The sequence below is a fragment of the Boleophthalmus pectinirostris genome, unplaced genomic scaffold (assembly GCF_026225935.1).
Source record: "Boleophthalmus pectinirostris isolate CB_2022bp ecotype Guang Dong unplaced genomic scaffold, ASM2622593v1 HiC_scaffold_9, whole genome shotgun sequence".
Lineage (NCBI taxonomy): Eukaryota > Metazoa > Chordata > Actinopteri > Gobiiformes > Gobiidae > Boleophthalmus > Boleophthalmus pectinirostris.
Window position 1 is genome coordinate 27599968 of NW_026571541.1, and position 19309 is coordinate 27619276.

The 19309-nt window shown below is 37.6% G+C and overlaps 1 protein-coding gene across 1 annotated transcript; it reads right to left on the reverse strand.

The window, feature by feature from the left end:
• Nucleotides 1–75: 75 nt before the first annotated feature.
• On the reverse strand, nt 76–15309 carry bace2 (beta-secretase 2). The gene is made up of 9 exons (XM_020937695.2): nt 14818–15309; nt 6405–6493; nt 5587–5803; nt 4191–4322; nt 3519–3653; nt 3328–3429; nt 3090–3239; nt 2823–2991; nt 76–1791 (listed from the first exon to the last, which is right to left on the reverse strand). The coding sequence occupies exons 1-9, from the start codon at nt 15109–15111 to the stop codon at nt 1550–1552; spliced, it is 1530 nt and encodes a 509-aa protein (XP_020793354.1). The 5' UTR covers nt 15112–15309; the 3' UTR covers nt 76–1549.
• Between the last annotated feature and the right edge of the window lie 4000 nt (nt 15310–19309).

Sequence of the window (19309 nt, forward strand, 5' to 3'; positions counted from 1 at the left end):
TAAATGATACAGGCCTGTAATAGGTCACACTATTCATCTTAAAACATTTGTGTAATCCCTCAGTTGTGCAGGTAGGATCCATAGTAAAGGAGAAATTTAAACTTTGTCCATTTGACAGAATGAATCAAATTTCCAGCAGCTGGTAGCTTCGGTCAGGTGAATGTTTAGTTCTCTAGCTTAGTTTCCTGCAGTAGTGTCCTCTTTGCTGCCTCCACCAATCCTGATGTAGGGATACAAGTGAAAAGAGGGTCCCATCAAAGGAAACCATTGTCTCATCAGGATCAAACTGGACTTTGCTTTTAACTTTGCTCACAAATTCTGCTGTGCTGTAAATATGTTGTTGCGTGTCACCAGCCACTTAAAACACCGACATTCTATTGCCTGTAGGAGGTTTTATTGTTTACAGTACAGAAATACCCAAAGGATAATGTTAATTTGTGCCTCTAAGGCATGATATTGCAATTGCATTTTGTTCCACCAGATGCCGCCATGCACTCACCGTGTTAAAAACAACCTGCTTCAGTATCACTTCTATGTGGTCACATTTTTACAAACATTACAAGCACAGAATATATTTAAATAATTACACATTTAAAGATTCAAGTGTACTCTCAAGCAACAATTTAAAGCAATAATAAGCAATTTGTTTTTGATTCCACGGTAGGCCTATTATTTTATACACAGATATCTACAGTACAATTACAATATGTGGCTATTCAGAAAAAAAATATACATTTAAATATAGCAGTAGTAGCATGTGATTTGATCATGAAAAAGTGCAGTTTAGATTCTTACTGCTGCCAAAAAATCTTTTTGCATCAACAGAGGGAAGGCACTTAAAGCACTGTTAAGTGCTATTGATCAGATTTCACACATTAATATCTATTTAGGACACCAGAAATCAAAACTTATTTGTAATACAGTAGTGTACTGAGTTCCTAGGAGCTGGCAAATATAAATGTTTATCATGTTTGATTTGTTTTAGGTTGAAATAAATTATAATGGTTGGAAGAACAAACTAATTAGGCTAATTAGGGTGTGGCAGAAATATCAACTGTGATCAGCTAATTAATATTGAAATTCAAAAATGTATTTTGCAAAACTATTTAACTGATGTAAATGAATATGTACAATGATTACAATTAAAAGAACTGTGGTGGACATTTGTTCAAAACAAAGTATCATAATGTTAACGGTGACAATACCATTTTTACAGAGAGCGCTGTTTGATGTCAGATATACGAGCATATACACAAATTGACCAAAACATTTATTATCAGTTACAAAGTAATTACACCACAATCTGCATTTCAAACTTGACTCACAAACGTTTGAAGAGTGCAGGAGAATTTCAGGGTGACGTTTCCCTTTAAGAGGCAGCACAAGTCTCTACATGTACCTCTGTGGGACGAGTGGTCGTGTGCAGTTTTGAGTCTGTGGGACCAGATTGCTGTGGACTTTGGCTAATGCCTTTTTCCACTGATTCGGTCGTGCTTTGCTCAGTGCACATGTCCCTGCTCACCTTGTTGGCTTGCACATTCCCTCTCAGTCACTTGATGCGGTTTCGAACGAGCGAGGATTCGTCTGTGATTTCACCAGAGCGGTGCCTGCGTCTGTACGGTAGCACCAGCAGCAGCAGTAGAATGATGAGGACCAGGGCACAGACGGCCATCAGAGCGTAGGACACCACCCACATGATGGACTCCTTGAACATCCGCGTGGAGCAGTCACCTGCCACGTCTGCTGCAGAGAAGGGCCCAGCTACTTCTGAGAGGGCCACTCCTCCACTCACTGTAAAATACAACATATATATATAAATAAATACATATATAAATATAATGTGTATGGGGTCTGAATATCAACCGGGTTACATTAAAATCTAATGCAATTGTCTAGTTTCATCATGTTTTGTTTCAATGAGTGAATTGAGAATATCAAAGCAAACCACTAGTTGCATGGGATAATAACGAGGCATTGTACTGTCCTTGGAGTGGGGAAAGGGTTGAAGTGTTTTGCCCAAGGACACAACAGGAGAATGTGAATGATCAAGAGTTAAACCAGGCATCATAACAGCTATTGTAACAAAAATGAACTAAATGAAAGCACTGCCTCCAGCAGGTTACTCCAGTGGCTTTAAAGGATGAGTCAATGCAGGGGACAAATTTCCCTACAGGGACTATAAAATGTACCTTAATATTTATATGAGAAATACATTAAATTGTAGTATTTAACTTGTGGTACAAGCACGGGTTTTATGTGAATTTGTTATGGTGCATTTTGTATTATGTGTTTTGGTTTGGCTACAATTTTGATTTTATAAATAAAAAGCTATATAAAGATTTACTTACACTGCACTTCAAATAGTAACAAATACCAGTGCTAAGTATTTGGGATTTAGACATAGTTACAAAACAAAACTGATACAGTGCATACAGACTATAGCAAGTGCTTATTTTGAGTGCACTGTCCCTGCCAAATAAATAAAATAAATACATAATCATGTTAAACAAAACTAAACTCAAATAAAATTGCAGGGCCAGAATTGACATGATAGCAATTGTAGCTGGCAGTCCTGTCAGAAGCCTCTTTATGTGATAGAGAACAACAGTCATCTTTGTTCTGTCCTTGAGAATAGAGAGGCCAGTTCATATTAAAGAACAAGGAAGAGCCACTGTACAGATCTTATCAAGGGGAAGTTTAGTAGCAGTGGTGTAAGACGTCGCCGCATGACTACACTAGACTTGGTATTGTCATCTAATATCAACTTCCCTAATCTGTGAGAGTATGATTTTACAGAAAACAGTTTCCTGAATGACTCTTACCTGCACAGTTGCTAAGTGCAAAGCCTAGTCTCCTCTGGGCACGGTCGAACACCACATAGAAGCCCTCCATCACAGTTGCCCCAATCACCAGGCCATTTGCCGAAGACGACACCCCAAAGCGGAAGCAGTCAAGAGTGCCATCGACGTCTGTGACTGGCTGGATGTACAACTACACACACAGTTTATAGTTTCAGGTCATTCATATTTTTGCACTGTTTCTGAAAGATTCCTGTCTGAATATGTTGGTAATGAATTATGTGAGAGTACCTGGGGCAGGATGGTGATGCGGAAGGATTGACTTGTGTTTGTGGCCCTTAGGTAGATGGACAAATTGGGAAAAAACCTCCATGGTGTTTCACCTTTCATCCAGCAGGCTAGTTTTGTACCATCCCAGAAACCTGTAGAAAAGTCTTGGATCTAAAAAAGATCAGATAATCTTCATGAGTTACACAAGCATTCTATAGAAATATAATATTGTGTTGTTAGCCAGTAGATATGACCATACCAAAGAGCTCTGTGTGATGGCATTCACTACTGCAGTGAACACATTGACAGGCAGTCGCAGCAGAGTCGTCCCACTGTCGACTATAGCTTTATCCGTGTTGTACTGAAAAGAAAAGACCATAAACAAAACTGAGATCAAATCATCTTAACACTGACACTTACAGTGGGAACAGTGAATATGAGCTACTGTACCTCTTTACAGTCCAGAGCGAGATTTTGGTCTCCGACCTCCAGCTTCAACACTTCCACTTGGTAGTACCACTCCTCTATGATTGGTGTGTACCACACAGCCCCTCGGTACAGAGTTGGTTCAATCCCCCCCATAATCTGAGGAAAAAAACACAAGGTTTTTATAAACTCATTATTAATAAGTACACCCAAGTAGCACTTGTGCAGTGCTGTCTTGCCAACATCTCCATCTGCCTGTGTCACTGTAACCATCCAGCATCACAGGGGCCTTATGTCGGGAACAGACTTGCTCTCACCAGGATCATATCCTGGACAAACTCATTTTATCAAATTACATGATATGAAACATGTATAGCTCGGCGGCTAGTGCTGTGAGGTTGCCAAAGTACACACAACACATTACAGCTTTTATTCATTTCAGCCAAGCTAAAAGCCACACTTTTAGAATACTTAAGAAGACGTATGATCTGGAACATACCCTGTTAGGACAGATCCACTTGTACATGTTTTAGTGGTAGGTTCCAGAGCATGTAGGCAAACACAGACTCAAGGGCAAACTCCACACAGGGTAGGTGTGGTTGAGGATACTGTGCCACCACAGCACTCATCATGAGCATGCTTTTATAAACACTCCCATAGTAAACAGTAAACTAATTCAATAGTGTAAATACTCACTAGACTTCCGCCTCTCTGCTCTGCAGAGCTGCTGGCTGACAGTCCAGTCCCACACATCTGCAGGGAGAAGACGTCAGGAATCCCCAGCTGTTTGACCACCGAGTTAAAGAAGGGCTCCACTGATGAGTCAGGCTGAGGACACATCAGACATGACACATTAGACAGTCTGATGTAGTGAATGAAGTGACTTGGACTTGACATGGTTTAAATGAATGAAAATGAATAAAGGCATTGTTTTATAATATGTAATATGTAACACTCAGATAAAAAGACATTTTAAAAGTGGTGTGTAAGTATGTGTGATGCATAGGTAGATTTACAGTTGGATTTCAACACACTCAAGATCAGAATCAAGTGGAACAAAGCACACTTTGCTGTTTGCAAAAGAAATTAGATGAAAATTTACATTTTGTAGTAAGTTGTGCCATTGGCTCACACACATTTACTATGACTATGATGATTTAGAGATAGACCAATATCTCGAGCCAGTATTTCCACTTAGTGTATTGGTAATCTAAACTGATATTTTATTTGGCTCAGACAGCTGCCAAGCTATGCATAACATATGTATAAGCTTTATTTGAACACTTTAATTTCCTTATACTATTTGTAACAAGGCTGTGGATGAGACTTATACTAAATGCAAATTAGATAATTTGGGTAAAAAATTGGGATTTTAAATGAGTATTGGTAATGGCCAAGAAAAAGGCCATATGGGTTAATCTATAAATTGACTGCACCATATACAGAATGGCCATGAGAGTGTCAGACACTGGGGAACATAACTGCTATGCAACTGACTGAACTAAACTACATCCTCTGTCTTTTCCCTCCTCTGATCTCTGATTGAATCCAACACAGAGAGTCAGTTAAACCTGTTCACACAGGAGAGCTCTGTGTGGGAGTATCAATCCTTCACTGGCATTTCATATTAAAAGTTCTACTGACATAACCAGCTCAAAGGCTGCTTTTTCAACTTTGTGCTCACATCACCTTTCAATAGCAAACTATCATAACCAAAATATTATATGGATCTTAAATATGCTCCATAGCCATCTCACGTTGAGTTTGCTTTTTGCAGTTTGAACTCTTTAACCTTACTTCCCTTTAAGACTGAATGATTGATTTAAGAAAACAAATGACAAGCATTAAAGTGTTTGGTAATGAAAATAAATCATAAACACGGATCCTTTCTGTTGTCATGTGAAATGTCCATGACTCGGCTCTGATAAGCCACTCTTTATGAGCTGAGCTGTGTGCTCAGATCTGGAGCACTGACAGCCGATAAGATCATGACACTATCACCGAAGTTGGTTGTTCTCTGTGCACCCTTCAAATTGTACTATATTTATTTTATTATGTGTCGCTGTGTCTCCTGCTTGGTAGTTTTTCTTACTCGAGCTAGCAAGGGGTAGGCCAGACCCAGTATACCCTGCCAGTTGATCCCGGGGAGGAAGAAGCCGTCAGATGATAAGATGGCTGCTATGTTGATGGTGATTGTTCCGTTGGGGCCTTTGGGAATAGACACATGGTCAATCCCCAGCTCACCCTCCCAGTTTCCTTGGGTGTACCGCACTCCCACTGTTCGACCTGTTGACACATATGTACTGGACCTACACAGGGTGGAGAAAAATTAAGTTGTATTAACATTTTGGATGGAGCTTTTGGAGACTGGTCACATACACAAATAAGCCTAGCAGTGCCTCCCAACATTTTATATCCAGTGATGCGCTGAGAAGTAAGGAAAAATATTATTGTTTTATGGTTGATACAGAAGTTATAGAGCAGTTATCATTATAAATTACTAAGCAGTTATCATGACATCCCTTTATTACAGTTAGCTTGCTATTAGGGCTCCCTGAGAATCTTTGGGACATGCACACATTTGGTTCCAGGTTGGGAATCACTGGCCTAGAAGATTAAGATGCCCACTTAAGCATTCAATATTGCAATTACAGGCAGAGTTCTTGCACCCACTACTACCCTTTGGTTTGAGTCAAATAAACATATTGTCTAGATTATTTTTCCCTTCTTTTCTATGCATGCAGTATTATGTTTTAGTATTAACAAACATTTTAAATAAGATAAGGTGCTGAAGAGTAGTTTAACATTTTTAACAAAGCACCACAGGACTATTTTAACCTTTTCAACTACAATATCTTTTAGCCAAAAATGCCTGTGGCCATAACAGTATTAGTAAGTGTGTGTACTCACAGTGCAGTGTCGAAGTAGTGAGTGATCAAAGGGTGTGCCGCCGCCGCCACAGCAAAGTTACTGCTGCCTGTGTCCACCAGAATGTTTACCTGAAAAAGACACATGTTTGCTTTGCAATCACCAGATCTGACATACACATGCAACTGCTTCCCTTAAGGTAAAAGTCATAAAATAAAGTCATAATATATGTAAAAAAAAATAAAATAAATAAAAATAAAAATAAAATAATAAAGTAATTGAAATAAAAATGTATAAAAATGTATAAATAAAGTTGACACATTCACATTCATAAAGTACATTTAGTCAAGAGTACTGTACAAGTTCTCATAAGATTTCAGTTGTTTTGTTGTTATTTTTCTTTGATGCGGAGCACACTTCTTAACATTTCCTTTTGTATATGGTTTGAAGATGGTTCTACCACTAATCTAACTCATAGATGACATAAACTAGTCTGGAAGTTTTAAAATGCAATGCAATGGTTATATAATTTATTTATTATGATTATGTTAATATATTTATATACTATTTATTTTAATTTTACAACAAATTAAAATGTTATTATACATTTGTTGTCTATGTAACTTTTCACTTTCACAAACAAAGTACAACACTATAACACTTGTTTAAATATGGAACGTATTGGTAATATTCAAATTATCATTATTCATATCCATAACATTTTTGAACTGTCAGCAACTTTCATTTCACAATTATCGTGATATAATCGTTAATCGCAATCATCTTGGCCATGATCACTGTGACACCATATTTCTATATCGTCCCATACCTACTAATGAGATGAAAAGTGTTATAACATGACTTGTCTGACCCATTCAGCCGTCTCTGTAGAATTATTGTCACAGCTGAGAATGGCCCAAAGCAGATTCACACAATGTTGTCTCCCAGGCAAAAAGTGGATGAGCAAGAACTAATTATCCAGCGGACTCCTGTCACCTCCACGGCCCGGTATTTCTCACCAATGTGGGGCTATAAACCCGATGACTCACCAATAACACGTGGTGGAAAGTAAAAGAGTACAAAAGTAAAAGTACAAGAATTAAGTACAAATTTTAGGTATCTTAAGTCAATTTTACAGTGGATACTCTTTACTTTTACTTAATTACATTTGAGAGCAGGTATCTGTACTCTCTACTTCTACCGAGACTTATTTTAAGCACATTTAATTTGAGTTTCTGTCACAACTTTGAGGAATACACAAAACAACTAGAAAAAATAAGAAATAAATTCAATCACAAAAAATCCACAAAATTCTTTATCAAAATCACTACATTTCATCCTTTAATTGTTCTAAAAACCTCTGCAAAATAATTTAAGTAGATTTTTTCATGTGATACTTTTACTTGAGTAACTTTTGCCCCTGTATCTGTACTTTTACTTAAGTAACAAAACTAAGTACTTCATCCTCCACCACTGATGACTTACAGGGGATGTTTTTTGTGTAAGATGCCTGTACTGATTGGCTTGGGTATGGTTGGTTAATCATCGTTCTTAGGAAGGGGTGGGTTTGTTTGTTAACTGAAAAAATACAAATTAGATTAGAAGATAAAACAAACAATGTGGTGATCGGGCTTTCTCTGTCGCTGGCCCCAGACTCTGGAACAAACTGCCCCTGATTTGAGCACCATCACAGAGTTTGGCCTGTTTAAATCCAGGCTCAAAATGTATGACTTGTTTTAACACTCAGTAATGCAGTGACAATTTGCCCAATTTGTTTTATGTTATTTTTCAATGTTTTGCATGTTTTTATATTGCGTTGGTCACCTTGAGTGTTATAAAATGCTCTATAAATAAAGCTTGATTGATTGATGGACCGATTATTTCATCATATTTACAAAACCAGTGGCTCTCAAACTTCTCACACCAAAGTACCACCAAAGAAAAAATCTGGTTTTCCAAGTATCACCATAACTAAATCAAATAACGGGACTATTCCAGATCTAGGACGAAACTAGGGATCTTTCCAATACCGATTTCGATACTATGCCTTGAAATATCTGTCAACCCCATATATCTATCGAGTGAAGAGACTGAAAACAACATTTATTTCCTTTAATTTCAAAGTACCTCTCTCTCTAAACAAAAATAAGGACCGCTTCAAATGTGTTATGTTGCCGTTATTGATCTCTGAAGTACCTATAGAGCAGTACAGAACAAAGATGTGGCTTGATACAGGTGTTGCCAACAGTGAAAACAGGTAGAGGGCGCTCTTGGAAAACAAAGATCAAAACTTGAAAAAAAAAAAAAAAAAAGAAATCCAGGCACTCCAGAAAAGTAAGGTTACAGAAGGTGCAAGTTAAAAGTTCTTTTTAAATGGCCCAAACCAATATGTTTCCACCATACACAGTTTTCATAAGGGCATAATTAGAATCATAATTACAGAACAGCTCAAAGTTCAAACATTACAAGACTTTCTGGGTCAACTACGACCAGTAAACCATCTTATTATTAGGGGTATAATGATATCCAAATCTCACAATACGATATAGTCACAGTATGAATGTCACGGTACAATATTTATTGCGATATTGTGGGAAAGCTCACGATTAGGGATGTAACAATATCCAAATCTCTCAGTACAATATTTTCACAATATATATTTTGTTGAGGCTAAACAGCTAAAACTGTTAATATGCTACTTTTTCCTCTTAAAATGCCTTGACAAGACTTAATACAAAGAACTAAGATTAAAAGTGCTTAAAACTGTTATTTCTTCATGTAGCCTGCACTGAAATGAAGCAAAGGATCATGGTCTATGTAGTTCTCTCTGTTTTTTTTTTTTTTTTTTTAGCTATTGCTGCACCATAACTTTAATTTAAGCGAAGGGACTTGTAATTCGATGTATTGTGATGGTCCACGATATTATTGTGAGAACTTTGACGATACAATATCACAATATTTCGGTTATTGTTACATCCCTACTTATTACATTAATTTACTGAACCGATGTTTGGAATTCGATATCAGTTCCATCAAATATATCCGATACCAGGTCTAAAAGCAGGTTATATCATTTCCGCTCTAGTTCTAAACAAGAAATTATTCAAAGGTGAACAAAAAATTTGAAACAATTAACTCCAGAAAATTGGGCAAACCCACAAGCTGAAGAGCTGTACAAGTACCACCTGAAGGAGATCACGTACAAGCAGTGGCACACGTACTACAGTTTGAGAAACACTGTCTTAGACCATACAGGAGAACCACATTATCCCATATTCTAACATTTTAAAACTCAAGCAAAAAATTGCCAAATTATTTGACACCAGTAATATCTGCGCAAAACATGTGTAACGCAGCATATAAATAATTCTGTGTAAATACTTAAAATAATCGCACTCAGCAGTATTTTAACTTCCTCGTCGTCAATGATTACATACAGTTTAGTTTTGAATCAACCATGTGTTCTGGAGCTGAGCGATGAGGCATGGAAAGACAAGCCTGGGTTGGCATTATCTCTTCCTCCTCAGTGAACAGGCCCAGGTCCTATCAGGGTTAGTGTCGACCATCTGACACAGCACAGGGGCCAAAAAGAACATATAATGGCACCCAAAGTCAGTATGTCTGCTTACAAAATGTGAATGTGAAGAAGAACAATTTTACACAACCAAAGAATCCCACAAAATGCTGACTCATTCGCAATTATGCACACACCACATCAAAACACAGACTAAACCAGGACTAAACTTGGAAATAAATCAATACTAGAGCTGAACTAAACTAGGACTACAACAGAACCAAACCACGTCAACAAGATTCATCTCAATTGAATCAAAATCACAATTTGAATGGACGGTTAGCAAATTGTGCAGGCTGTAGTTTTTGAAGTACCATAATTTCCTCCACAAACAACAACATTCTATTAATGTAATGTACAAAAGAAGTTTTTAGATTAACAACGTATTCTGTTTTATTCAGCAAAAAATCTGCTAACCTATATTATACAAAATAATTGAGTCCTGTGAGCTATGCCATGTTAGAATAGTGTTACTTCATCAAAAACCTACCCGAAGTTATGTTTTTTTCATTCACATGTTTAAGAAACCCTTTATTATTAGTCTGTTCACATCTCTAAATGCTCAAAATGCTCTGTTCCACCTTGTGATGTCATTCTGAAGTAGTAAGTTAACAGCTACCTTTTACCATTAGTTCAGTAGAGATAAGTATTTCCAGGGCTTAAATCATGCCTGTCAAACTCAGGCCCGGGGGCCAAATTTGGCCCGCGATATAATTATATTTGGCCCGCGAAATCATTTCAAATATGTATTAGAGCTGCCCGCCGGCTACAGATAGGCTATAGAGACAATATTTATTTAAAATGTTGTTATTATTTTATATTTTGCTTGTTCTGGATTCAATATTTAAGCAAAAGGGCCCGGTCAAGCAGAAGTATGCAGCAAGGCCAAAAATTCAAGTTAATGCATCTGATATAAAAATTTATTCAACAGATAGCATATGTACTCTAGTTTATGCAACTGTTTACCTTTTTTCTGTACGATTTTTGGTTCTAAAGTTACATACGTTTTAAACAGACCATGTATGCAACATGGAACAAAAATGATTTCCCAAAATTCAAAGACCTGCAAATCATGTAAATAAATTGATGTATTTCATCATATCTTGTGTTATTCGATCTTTGAACTGTTGATGAAGGTACATGATTTTTCAAAAAAAAAAACACAGTGGAGCACTTCCTGTAGGTCTGTTTTAAAGCAGAATTCAGCCTAAATATGCAGGATTAGTGTGTTAAACATGTGTGAATGAAACAAAACACAACTCCAAGTATGTTCATGATGAGGAAACAACATTATAATGGAAATCAAAAAATTGTGTAATACAGGCCCTTTAAAACATAAACGCAAATCTGATCACACTTAGGCAGTTACATACAGTATTTTCCCCAAATCTCTCAGCTACTACCCATAATTAAACCTAAATAAGGAATATGTTTTCATACTGGGAATACTCGTGGCTGCAGGGACCATCTCTCACTCCCACGTGCTCCTGTAGTTGGTGTATAGCCCCGGGGCAGAGCTCTCTCCTGGCTGCCCTTGCCTCTAGTTTGGCGCTCCGGCTTTAATTGGCATGGCCTCATGGAGCACAGTGCATCTGCTACCTGTTTGTAACAATGAGCAGATGTGAAGCGTGGCAGACGTCCCCTCAGCCCGCCTGTGCCACATGCTAACAGATGTGCCAATTAGCGACTCATTAGAATAGTAGCTCGTTTAACACCACGCTTATGTAACCACAGACTAACAAGCGTAACAGTGAGAGTATGACTCGACTGTAATGGATCTGAGGCATTCCAGGACAGCGCTGCTAAAGTGTATCTAAAGGGCCCATATCACGCTATTTTCTGATCTATGTTACAATGTTGTTTCCTCGTCACAAACACACCTGGAGTTGTGTTTTGTTTCATTCACACAAACAAATTAACACACAAACCCTGCATGGTGAGGCTAAGTTTTGATGAGAAAACAACATTCTAACATGACTAAAAGTTCACAAGAGTCAATTTCATGTAATATTATACATTTAAATATCCTATATTTGTCCAATGAGGTTTATTTGGTCTTCCAATAATTTATGCTATTAGGTTATTTCTTCAGGCCAGATTTCCTTCAGGTCTGATTTCCTCAGGACTATAAACCGGGACATGGAGGCTTTTTTACTCTCTCACACTGGGATACTGTTTTGAGGAAGTCAGACTGCAGATGGCGCTGTCTTTCTGCCTGCTCCGGCTGGAAGACGGCACCAAAACCTGTTTAAATCAGCTGACCGGACACGTCACAGCAACGTGACCACTCTGAGGAAGGTTGCTAGTGTGAGCAGTCAAAACTGTCAGGTATGAAATCAAACTCTTGGTCTCAAGAAAGAAACTAATAGCATAAATTATTGGAAGACCAAATGAACCTCATTGGACAAATATAGGATTATTTTGTTGGTTGAGTAGTTTAAAACATAAAAAACTATTTGGTCAAAAAAATTTGCAGCAAAGTAGATCTTTAATATCTGACTGAATCAATCAAAACCATCAGTCTCCAAAGTACAGACCTCCAATCCTTATTATTGGACCTTGTTACTAACAATTCCATACTGCTGTTGTGTCCTCAGGCAAGACACTTTACCAATTTGAACATGATGGCAGACGGCAATTAACTCTAGCCAAAAACCCATGCTTTTAGTACTGTCTCAAACAGTATTGTCATAGAGCTAAAATTTTGAAATGATAAGGCTTAGTACTCAATATTCCGATACACTGAATAATAATATAATAATAATATACAATAGAATCTAATTTACAACTCAGAATTATAGTAGTTTTTGTATTTTTATATTTTGTATATTCCAAGACCATTCTAACACTATGGAGTATAATTCCATATTGGTAACTGTTCAAATCAAATGAGTATTTACTTTTAGTATTGATTAGTATCTATGCATCAATTTTTTTGACAACCCTAATCTCCAAAAAATACTAAAAAGTTCTACACTTTTAGAACTGTACAATTTCTCTATACTCTAGCAATACCAAATGGATTTTACTAGATATTTTTTATGGTTTCATTAGTTTGTTTCATTAGGTGCAGTAGGTCCTCACTGAATTCTGACCTTATCCCGCCCGTAGAACAAACAGCAGATATGTACACAGTGGATTCTCTTGGTAATCTTAAACTACTGTAGTGCTAGCATGGCTCTCTTTTCCATTGGATGGTCTGAAGAATTGTGTGGGAACTGTGTAGTTTTGGCGAGCCCCATCAGTCACCTCTGGGGCTCAGCGGGCACACGGACAGCGCTGCCACAGGATCCTAAAAGCCCTGCTCTTAACCTGAGAAGTCTTCAAAGGGCACGTCTCCATGAATCAATTAGCCATTTAATACATTATGCACCATTTGTAGCACAGGGCCTTTATTTCCCTGTAGCGTGAATTTTTAACTGTAATGTGTAAACACCTTTTTGCCCCTCTAGGATCATTTAGTTAATCTTTAATATGATGTTGTAAGGAAGGTTCATAACAAGAAATTATGGTTAATATTTGCAACTTCCCCTCAGAGAAAAGACTTGTTTACGTTACACATCATAATTTAATGCAATAAAACTGTAATACATGAAACAAAATGTGTTGATGCAAAAACGATCAAAATAAATAACTGATGGAGGTTTAGTTTTGATTAAATGTTGACTTTAGTAAGTTTAGTTTAGTATGTGTGTGCAACTTTTGAGAAGTGCCTGACTCCATGGAAATAGAAAGTTAAAACTATACTTCGGAACATTCTTCATGGAGATATCGGAGTTTTATGCCATACAGCAGAATATTATAGCCAACATTTCTATGGAAAAAAGAAGGAAGAACCCCTCGTCCAGACCAAATAAAAGTCAGTTTTGTGGAGATGAAAACCCGCACACAGTAAAGACATATGCTTTGGATATAGTCAATTTTCTTCCTATAATTTACTGTATCAAATGAAACATACTGAAATATCACACAAATATTGTTATTGCACATGTTATATTGTGCATCGTCATTCCTGCTGTAGCAACTTCAAGATGTGCTTTCTTGACAGGTCTAGACTGTCAGGATTTTACATAGCACTATAGACTGCTGTGTGCGAACTGTGGGGCAGCTCTTAGCTCAGTGGGAGCCTCATAATCCCGGTCAGCTGCCTGGTAAGACGCAGTGGTCCTCTTGGTGAGAACACATCATGTGAGTGCATGTGAGCAGGTCTTTAGTCTACCTACACTCCTCAAGGCTGCAGCTCTGCACGGACCCCTGCAGTTATAAGAGCTCCCTGTTCTGATCAGCTCATCACAGACGACACTGGGATAAATTAAGTCTTTTCATTCATCTATTCTCCACAAGGCCAAGAATGCAGGACAGAGCTTTCTGTGACAAGTACCGTTTGATTTATGAATTAAATCTTATGTATAGACAGCCTGAGGGGATGTTACAATATCCCAGTGGCCCACTCCCACAGCCCTGTGCAGTGGTCACATGGTGGGCAGGCTATGCTTAGACAGAAGACTGCATCAGTCACAGCATGTATGGAACTCATGACCATGAGTAAATACATGGCTAAAAAAGAAACAGAAAGGAATGAGGGGGGAAAACAGGGGAACAGGGTTACAATTAAATCCTTGTTGTATTCTCTAGGCCAGAGGCTAAGGAACTGCAAATTAATCTTTATGCATCATAATATATTATGGCCTGTATATCATTTAGGCCTACATGGCTGATCTGAAAAATCAATAAAACAATGCAATTTCTTAAAAAAAAGTTTGTAAATGGGCAAGCCACATCATCTTTTTTTAATATGTCATAACTTAAATCCTTATATATGATGTCATAACTTATAACCTTGTTTATGATTTCATTCAGAAAATATTATTTGCCACATACCGGCTGACCAGGAGTGCCGACTGCCATCTCTATGTAGTAGCCTCTCCCAGCGTCCCCTTGCAGATTGTTGATCAACTCCAGAAAGTTGACTTGACCCGTGAGGTCCGTTGCGAGTGACAAGCCTTTTCCGTCCACTGCTGCGCTCCGGAGCGAAGCCATACTCAGAGTCGAAGAAACATTGATTTTACCTGCGTTTACTTTCAACGGAATGGCAAAGTAAGACTCAGAGACGCCAGCGCACAAAATTAAAATAAATGCCCAAATGGAAAGCGAGGCGCAGTGGTGGAGAGCCATGATGCCGCAGATCGTTTAAGATTAAACTTTGCTCAAGTTTTCATCATGAAGACGCCTGCACTGTTTTGTCCCCCAAAACGGACACGCTGCCACTTCACCGTCCTAAAGAAAGTCAACATGCTGGCATTTTGCTCGGAGAACTGACAGGGAGAGCTGACACGTACGACAGCGCGCGTAACTTGTGCACCTCTGAAAGTTTGTGTCCATCCATGAACTTCTGCAGCTCCGTCAAGAGAAACCAACGACTACAACAACTTCCGGTCCGTACTGTCAAACATAAACAATTAGCATTTTGTTTGTGTCACTTTCAGAAGATCCTATCACGGCACTGGAGATTATATTCTTCGTATCCACTGTATTTTATATTATATTAAAACATTTACTTATAATTTCAGTGTAGAACTACTCTGAGTGTATGACTTTATTTTGAAAGCGCCCCTGATGTGAAACACGTCCTGCTTGGCCACAGTATTTAAAGAGTGTGAATAACTTATAATTTGGATGGATATAAGCAAAATGAGCATGTCTGCAAGATAAGTTTTCACATTATTCATGTCTGTGGCTTTTGTGTGTTTTACTATATTATTTTTCTGTAAATCCAGATGAAATTTTAAGGTTTTTGTTGCATTTAAGGCAATACAAATGTTCAAATATGCTAGCTTGAACGCGTGTTTTGCTGAAAGCAGGCTTTGGTAAAATGCAGTTTTAGATGAAATACTATATGTTCAATAAATAATAATAAAAAATACCAACAATTTTATTCCTAACCATTCAATGTAACTTTAATGCATTTTAGTGTTTGCATTTCAACTTTTATGTGTCCGCCATTTGCTTATCTCCTTGATGTTGCTGTAGAAATATTCCACGGTATGGCATTAAAGTTACATAAATATGACATTAAAGTTACATAAATACATTTAAATAGATTTATTGTATTTAGAGCATTTATTAAACTACAGCTGTTTTTATATCTCAAAAATGCCTTGAAAATGGTTGGGACTGTGATTGTGGCCTCATCTCTCCATAGATCTGACCTGTTACTGACCCCTGCTGTCACCATGAAGACAGAAATACACCATAACATCTCCATGGGGACCCTCCATCAGAAAAGTTACACAGTGCGTCTTTAAATTGTAACATAGACACATACTGTACTATCAACACTTGCATTTGCAGTGTGTCTAATGGTGTTTTGTATTGGCATGTTTCTGTTCTCTCTTTTGTTTGCTACAATGCCATCCTGCAACAGTAGGAAGACGACGTTTAATGGTAAGACCAGATCGATGTCACAGGCCTTCTCCATGCTGCCGGGCGCACACAGAGCCATCCACTGTCCTGCTCAGAATTCTTCACGAGTCCACATTTGCCTTGTCACATGGTCGGCCCTACCTCCCCCCTACTTCCTCCTCGCCCCTCCGTCTGTCTCTGTTCCTTCTTGAAGTTAATCAGCACAGTTGCAAAAATGTGGCAAACGAGCAACTGTAACCACAAAATGTCTTCATTCCGGTATTTGCTGTCATGCATTTAGTCTTGTGAATCACCCATTTTAAAGCACAATTCCTGTTTCTTTCATGGAAATCTGAGATGGTTCCTTCGCCCCAGACTATGTCGGCTGGGGCGCGATGGAATGCATTGTGTTGTTTTTTTTTTATTTAGAGTCATTCACAATACACTGATTGTTTTTGTTTGCTAAAAGTAGAAGTTTGATGACCCGTGATCACTTTAGAAGATATAGAATATGTCCGTTATTGACTCATGAAGCTATAAATGTACACTATATAGATAGATATAGATGATAATACCATATCATTAGCACTGTAATAAATGTTCAAATAATTAGCCTATATGGAAATTCTAAAGCCGATAAACACGCATAAACAAGCATATCATCCAAAATATACCGAATATTCCAATTCTCCTTTTTAAAATCAATACATCAGCTATTACTTAAGCATAGGCAATATTAGTTATAATTATATCCATTTGTTTATTTTGTAACATGTAACCTTTCCTGTGCAAATATGACATTGCTATCACTAACACCTGTTTTTAAGTTTTGTTTTAACATGTGTATACTTCTTTCTTTTGCAGTTTCCCTTATGGCCACAGCACGGCGCTCTACACCATTCCTGCACTCCTAATCCAATCAGAGGGCAAGGCAGCAGCAGCAGCAGCAGCATCATTTCTGCCAGAGCATATTAGGCAGCTTAGGAGGGGCCATGGTCCTACATTTGGACGTGCAAAGCTCCTTTAGTGGGGAGCTGGTGTCTAATCCTCACTGGTTTCATGATTACATCTGAAGACAGGCGAAGAGTCTCCATCTTTTACCTGCACGTAAGCCTAAATGTGAGCTATCTTTTCTGCCCTACAGTGAGACAGTTCATAAGAAAAATACATATCACATTTTACAACATATTAAGAAAAACTGGAATAATAATCATCAAATAATTGCTTCAGTCTATAGCAAATGCCTAATACACACAATGTAGATCGGCAATATACATTTATGATATATACAATACTTGGATGATATTGCAAACATGGACATTTTATATTAAAGACAACATGTTTTAACTGAACTTACTAATTGCATTTTAGTAGTATTAATTTTTCATAATTATTGCATTTCTCATAGTAACCTTAGTTAGTTTTATTTGCTTAGAACCCTGAATATAATTAATCCTCTAACTTAAGTAAAGTTAGGCTCTGAATCCTGCCTGCTTTGCATACCCACATCCTTGTGATAAGCAGCCTAGCAGACAGCCCAATCACTGTAAGTCTATAATGCTTATCAGAGATTTGCTAAATCTGTTAGCATTTCTCTGTGATATTGGACTCAGTGTAATTACAGCCCAGCCATGACAGGCCTCGATGAGCTGTAAATTGGGTTTACAGTTTGGGGCAGCTTGTAATGACAACACTGCCCATGTATCTAATGTAAAATTGAGTCTAGTGTTTTAGGAGTCCATTAGCTCAATTGGATATCAAAAGCTTCTTTGTCAGAATCATCCAGACTTTGGAGACATTCATTTATGCCTAACTCATATACATAATTGTTCTACTATATTTATTATTTTAAATAAGCCTTTTTCTTTCTACAGTGTCAGTCAAATAGCCATTGTTAATTCTACACCAATTAAGCCGAAACACTGTTTATTTAATCAGTGTCATAAAAATGTTCAATATGTTTTCATTTGTTCCATTTAAAGGTGCTAGAAAAGTTCATGCATTTGATGTATAATAATTAATACTAGACAGTATACTTTTGTAGTTACTAAGTAGTTTTATTAATTAAAATGGGTATTGTCAAACAAATAAAAAAATCAGACGCTAATCGATACTAAAACTAGTATAGAGAATAGAAAAAAAAGAATGCATAACTGCATAAAATTTGACCTTTCCTGAACAGTTTCATCTTGAATTTTATCAGAACTAGTATAAGGGCATGGTATATAAAAAACACCATTATTTTGTGTTGAAAATAACAAAACAGTCAATAAAGTTTAAAAAAATAAATGACTGGGGTAAACTCACTATCGAGTATCAAGTTTTTTTGTTTTTTGTTTTGTATCAAAATCGAGTTTGAAATTTTGATATCATGAAAACACTAATTAAAATACATTTAACTAAAGGTTTGTTACAATTAAATTGTGATCATTAATCATTAATCATTGATTAACTTCCTCCAAATGTGGTGTCTTGTTTATCCCAAGCCTGCGTTTCTCCCTGTGCATAGCAAGGACTGACATATAGTTAGTCTATTCTTCATAACAAGCTACTTTCCTGTCTCTCCCTTCGCCAGAACTGTCAGACTCCTAACAAGGCGCACATATCTGGAGCTGCTGCCTTCCAGAAGAGCCAGCCAAATGAGGAGAACCTGCCTGAGATGAGAGGATGGCTCCAGACAACAGGTGCTCCACTCCACATCACTGCTCAGTCCCCACACACTTCCCCCGCTACATGAAAGACAGACGCTTTTGATATATTTTGTAATTTTTTTTAGATCAATTACTTGTGACTGTATGGGAATGCTTAGACAGCCCGGGAGTATGAGTAAGGATGGCTCATGCAAGTCTCCATGTGTACACCTACACAACACTTCCCCATAGCCGTGGTAGCACTGGCACTATCTGTATCTGTTTGTTCATTCATGGCAAAAGCTTTAGTGACACAGGCGTGAGTCACAGGCTAGCTTCTA

Coding starts and splice junctions, on each gene's coding strand:
- bace2 (XM_020937695.2), bottom strand. CDS start 15,111: ATGGCTCTCCACCACTGCGCCTCGCTTTCCATTTGGGCATTTATTTTA. Junction 6,494..14,817: donor TCGGCACTCCTGGTCAGCCG/GTATGTGGCAAA, acceptor TGTCTTTTTCAG/GTAAACATTCTGGTGGACAC. Junction 4,323..5,586: donor CCTACCCCTTGCTAGCTCGA/GTAAGAAAAACT, acceptor ATGTGTCCTCAG/CCTGACTCATCAGTGGAGCC.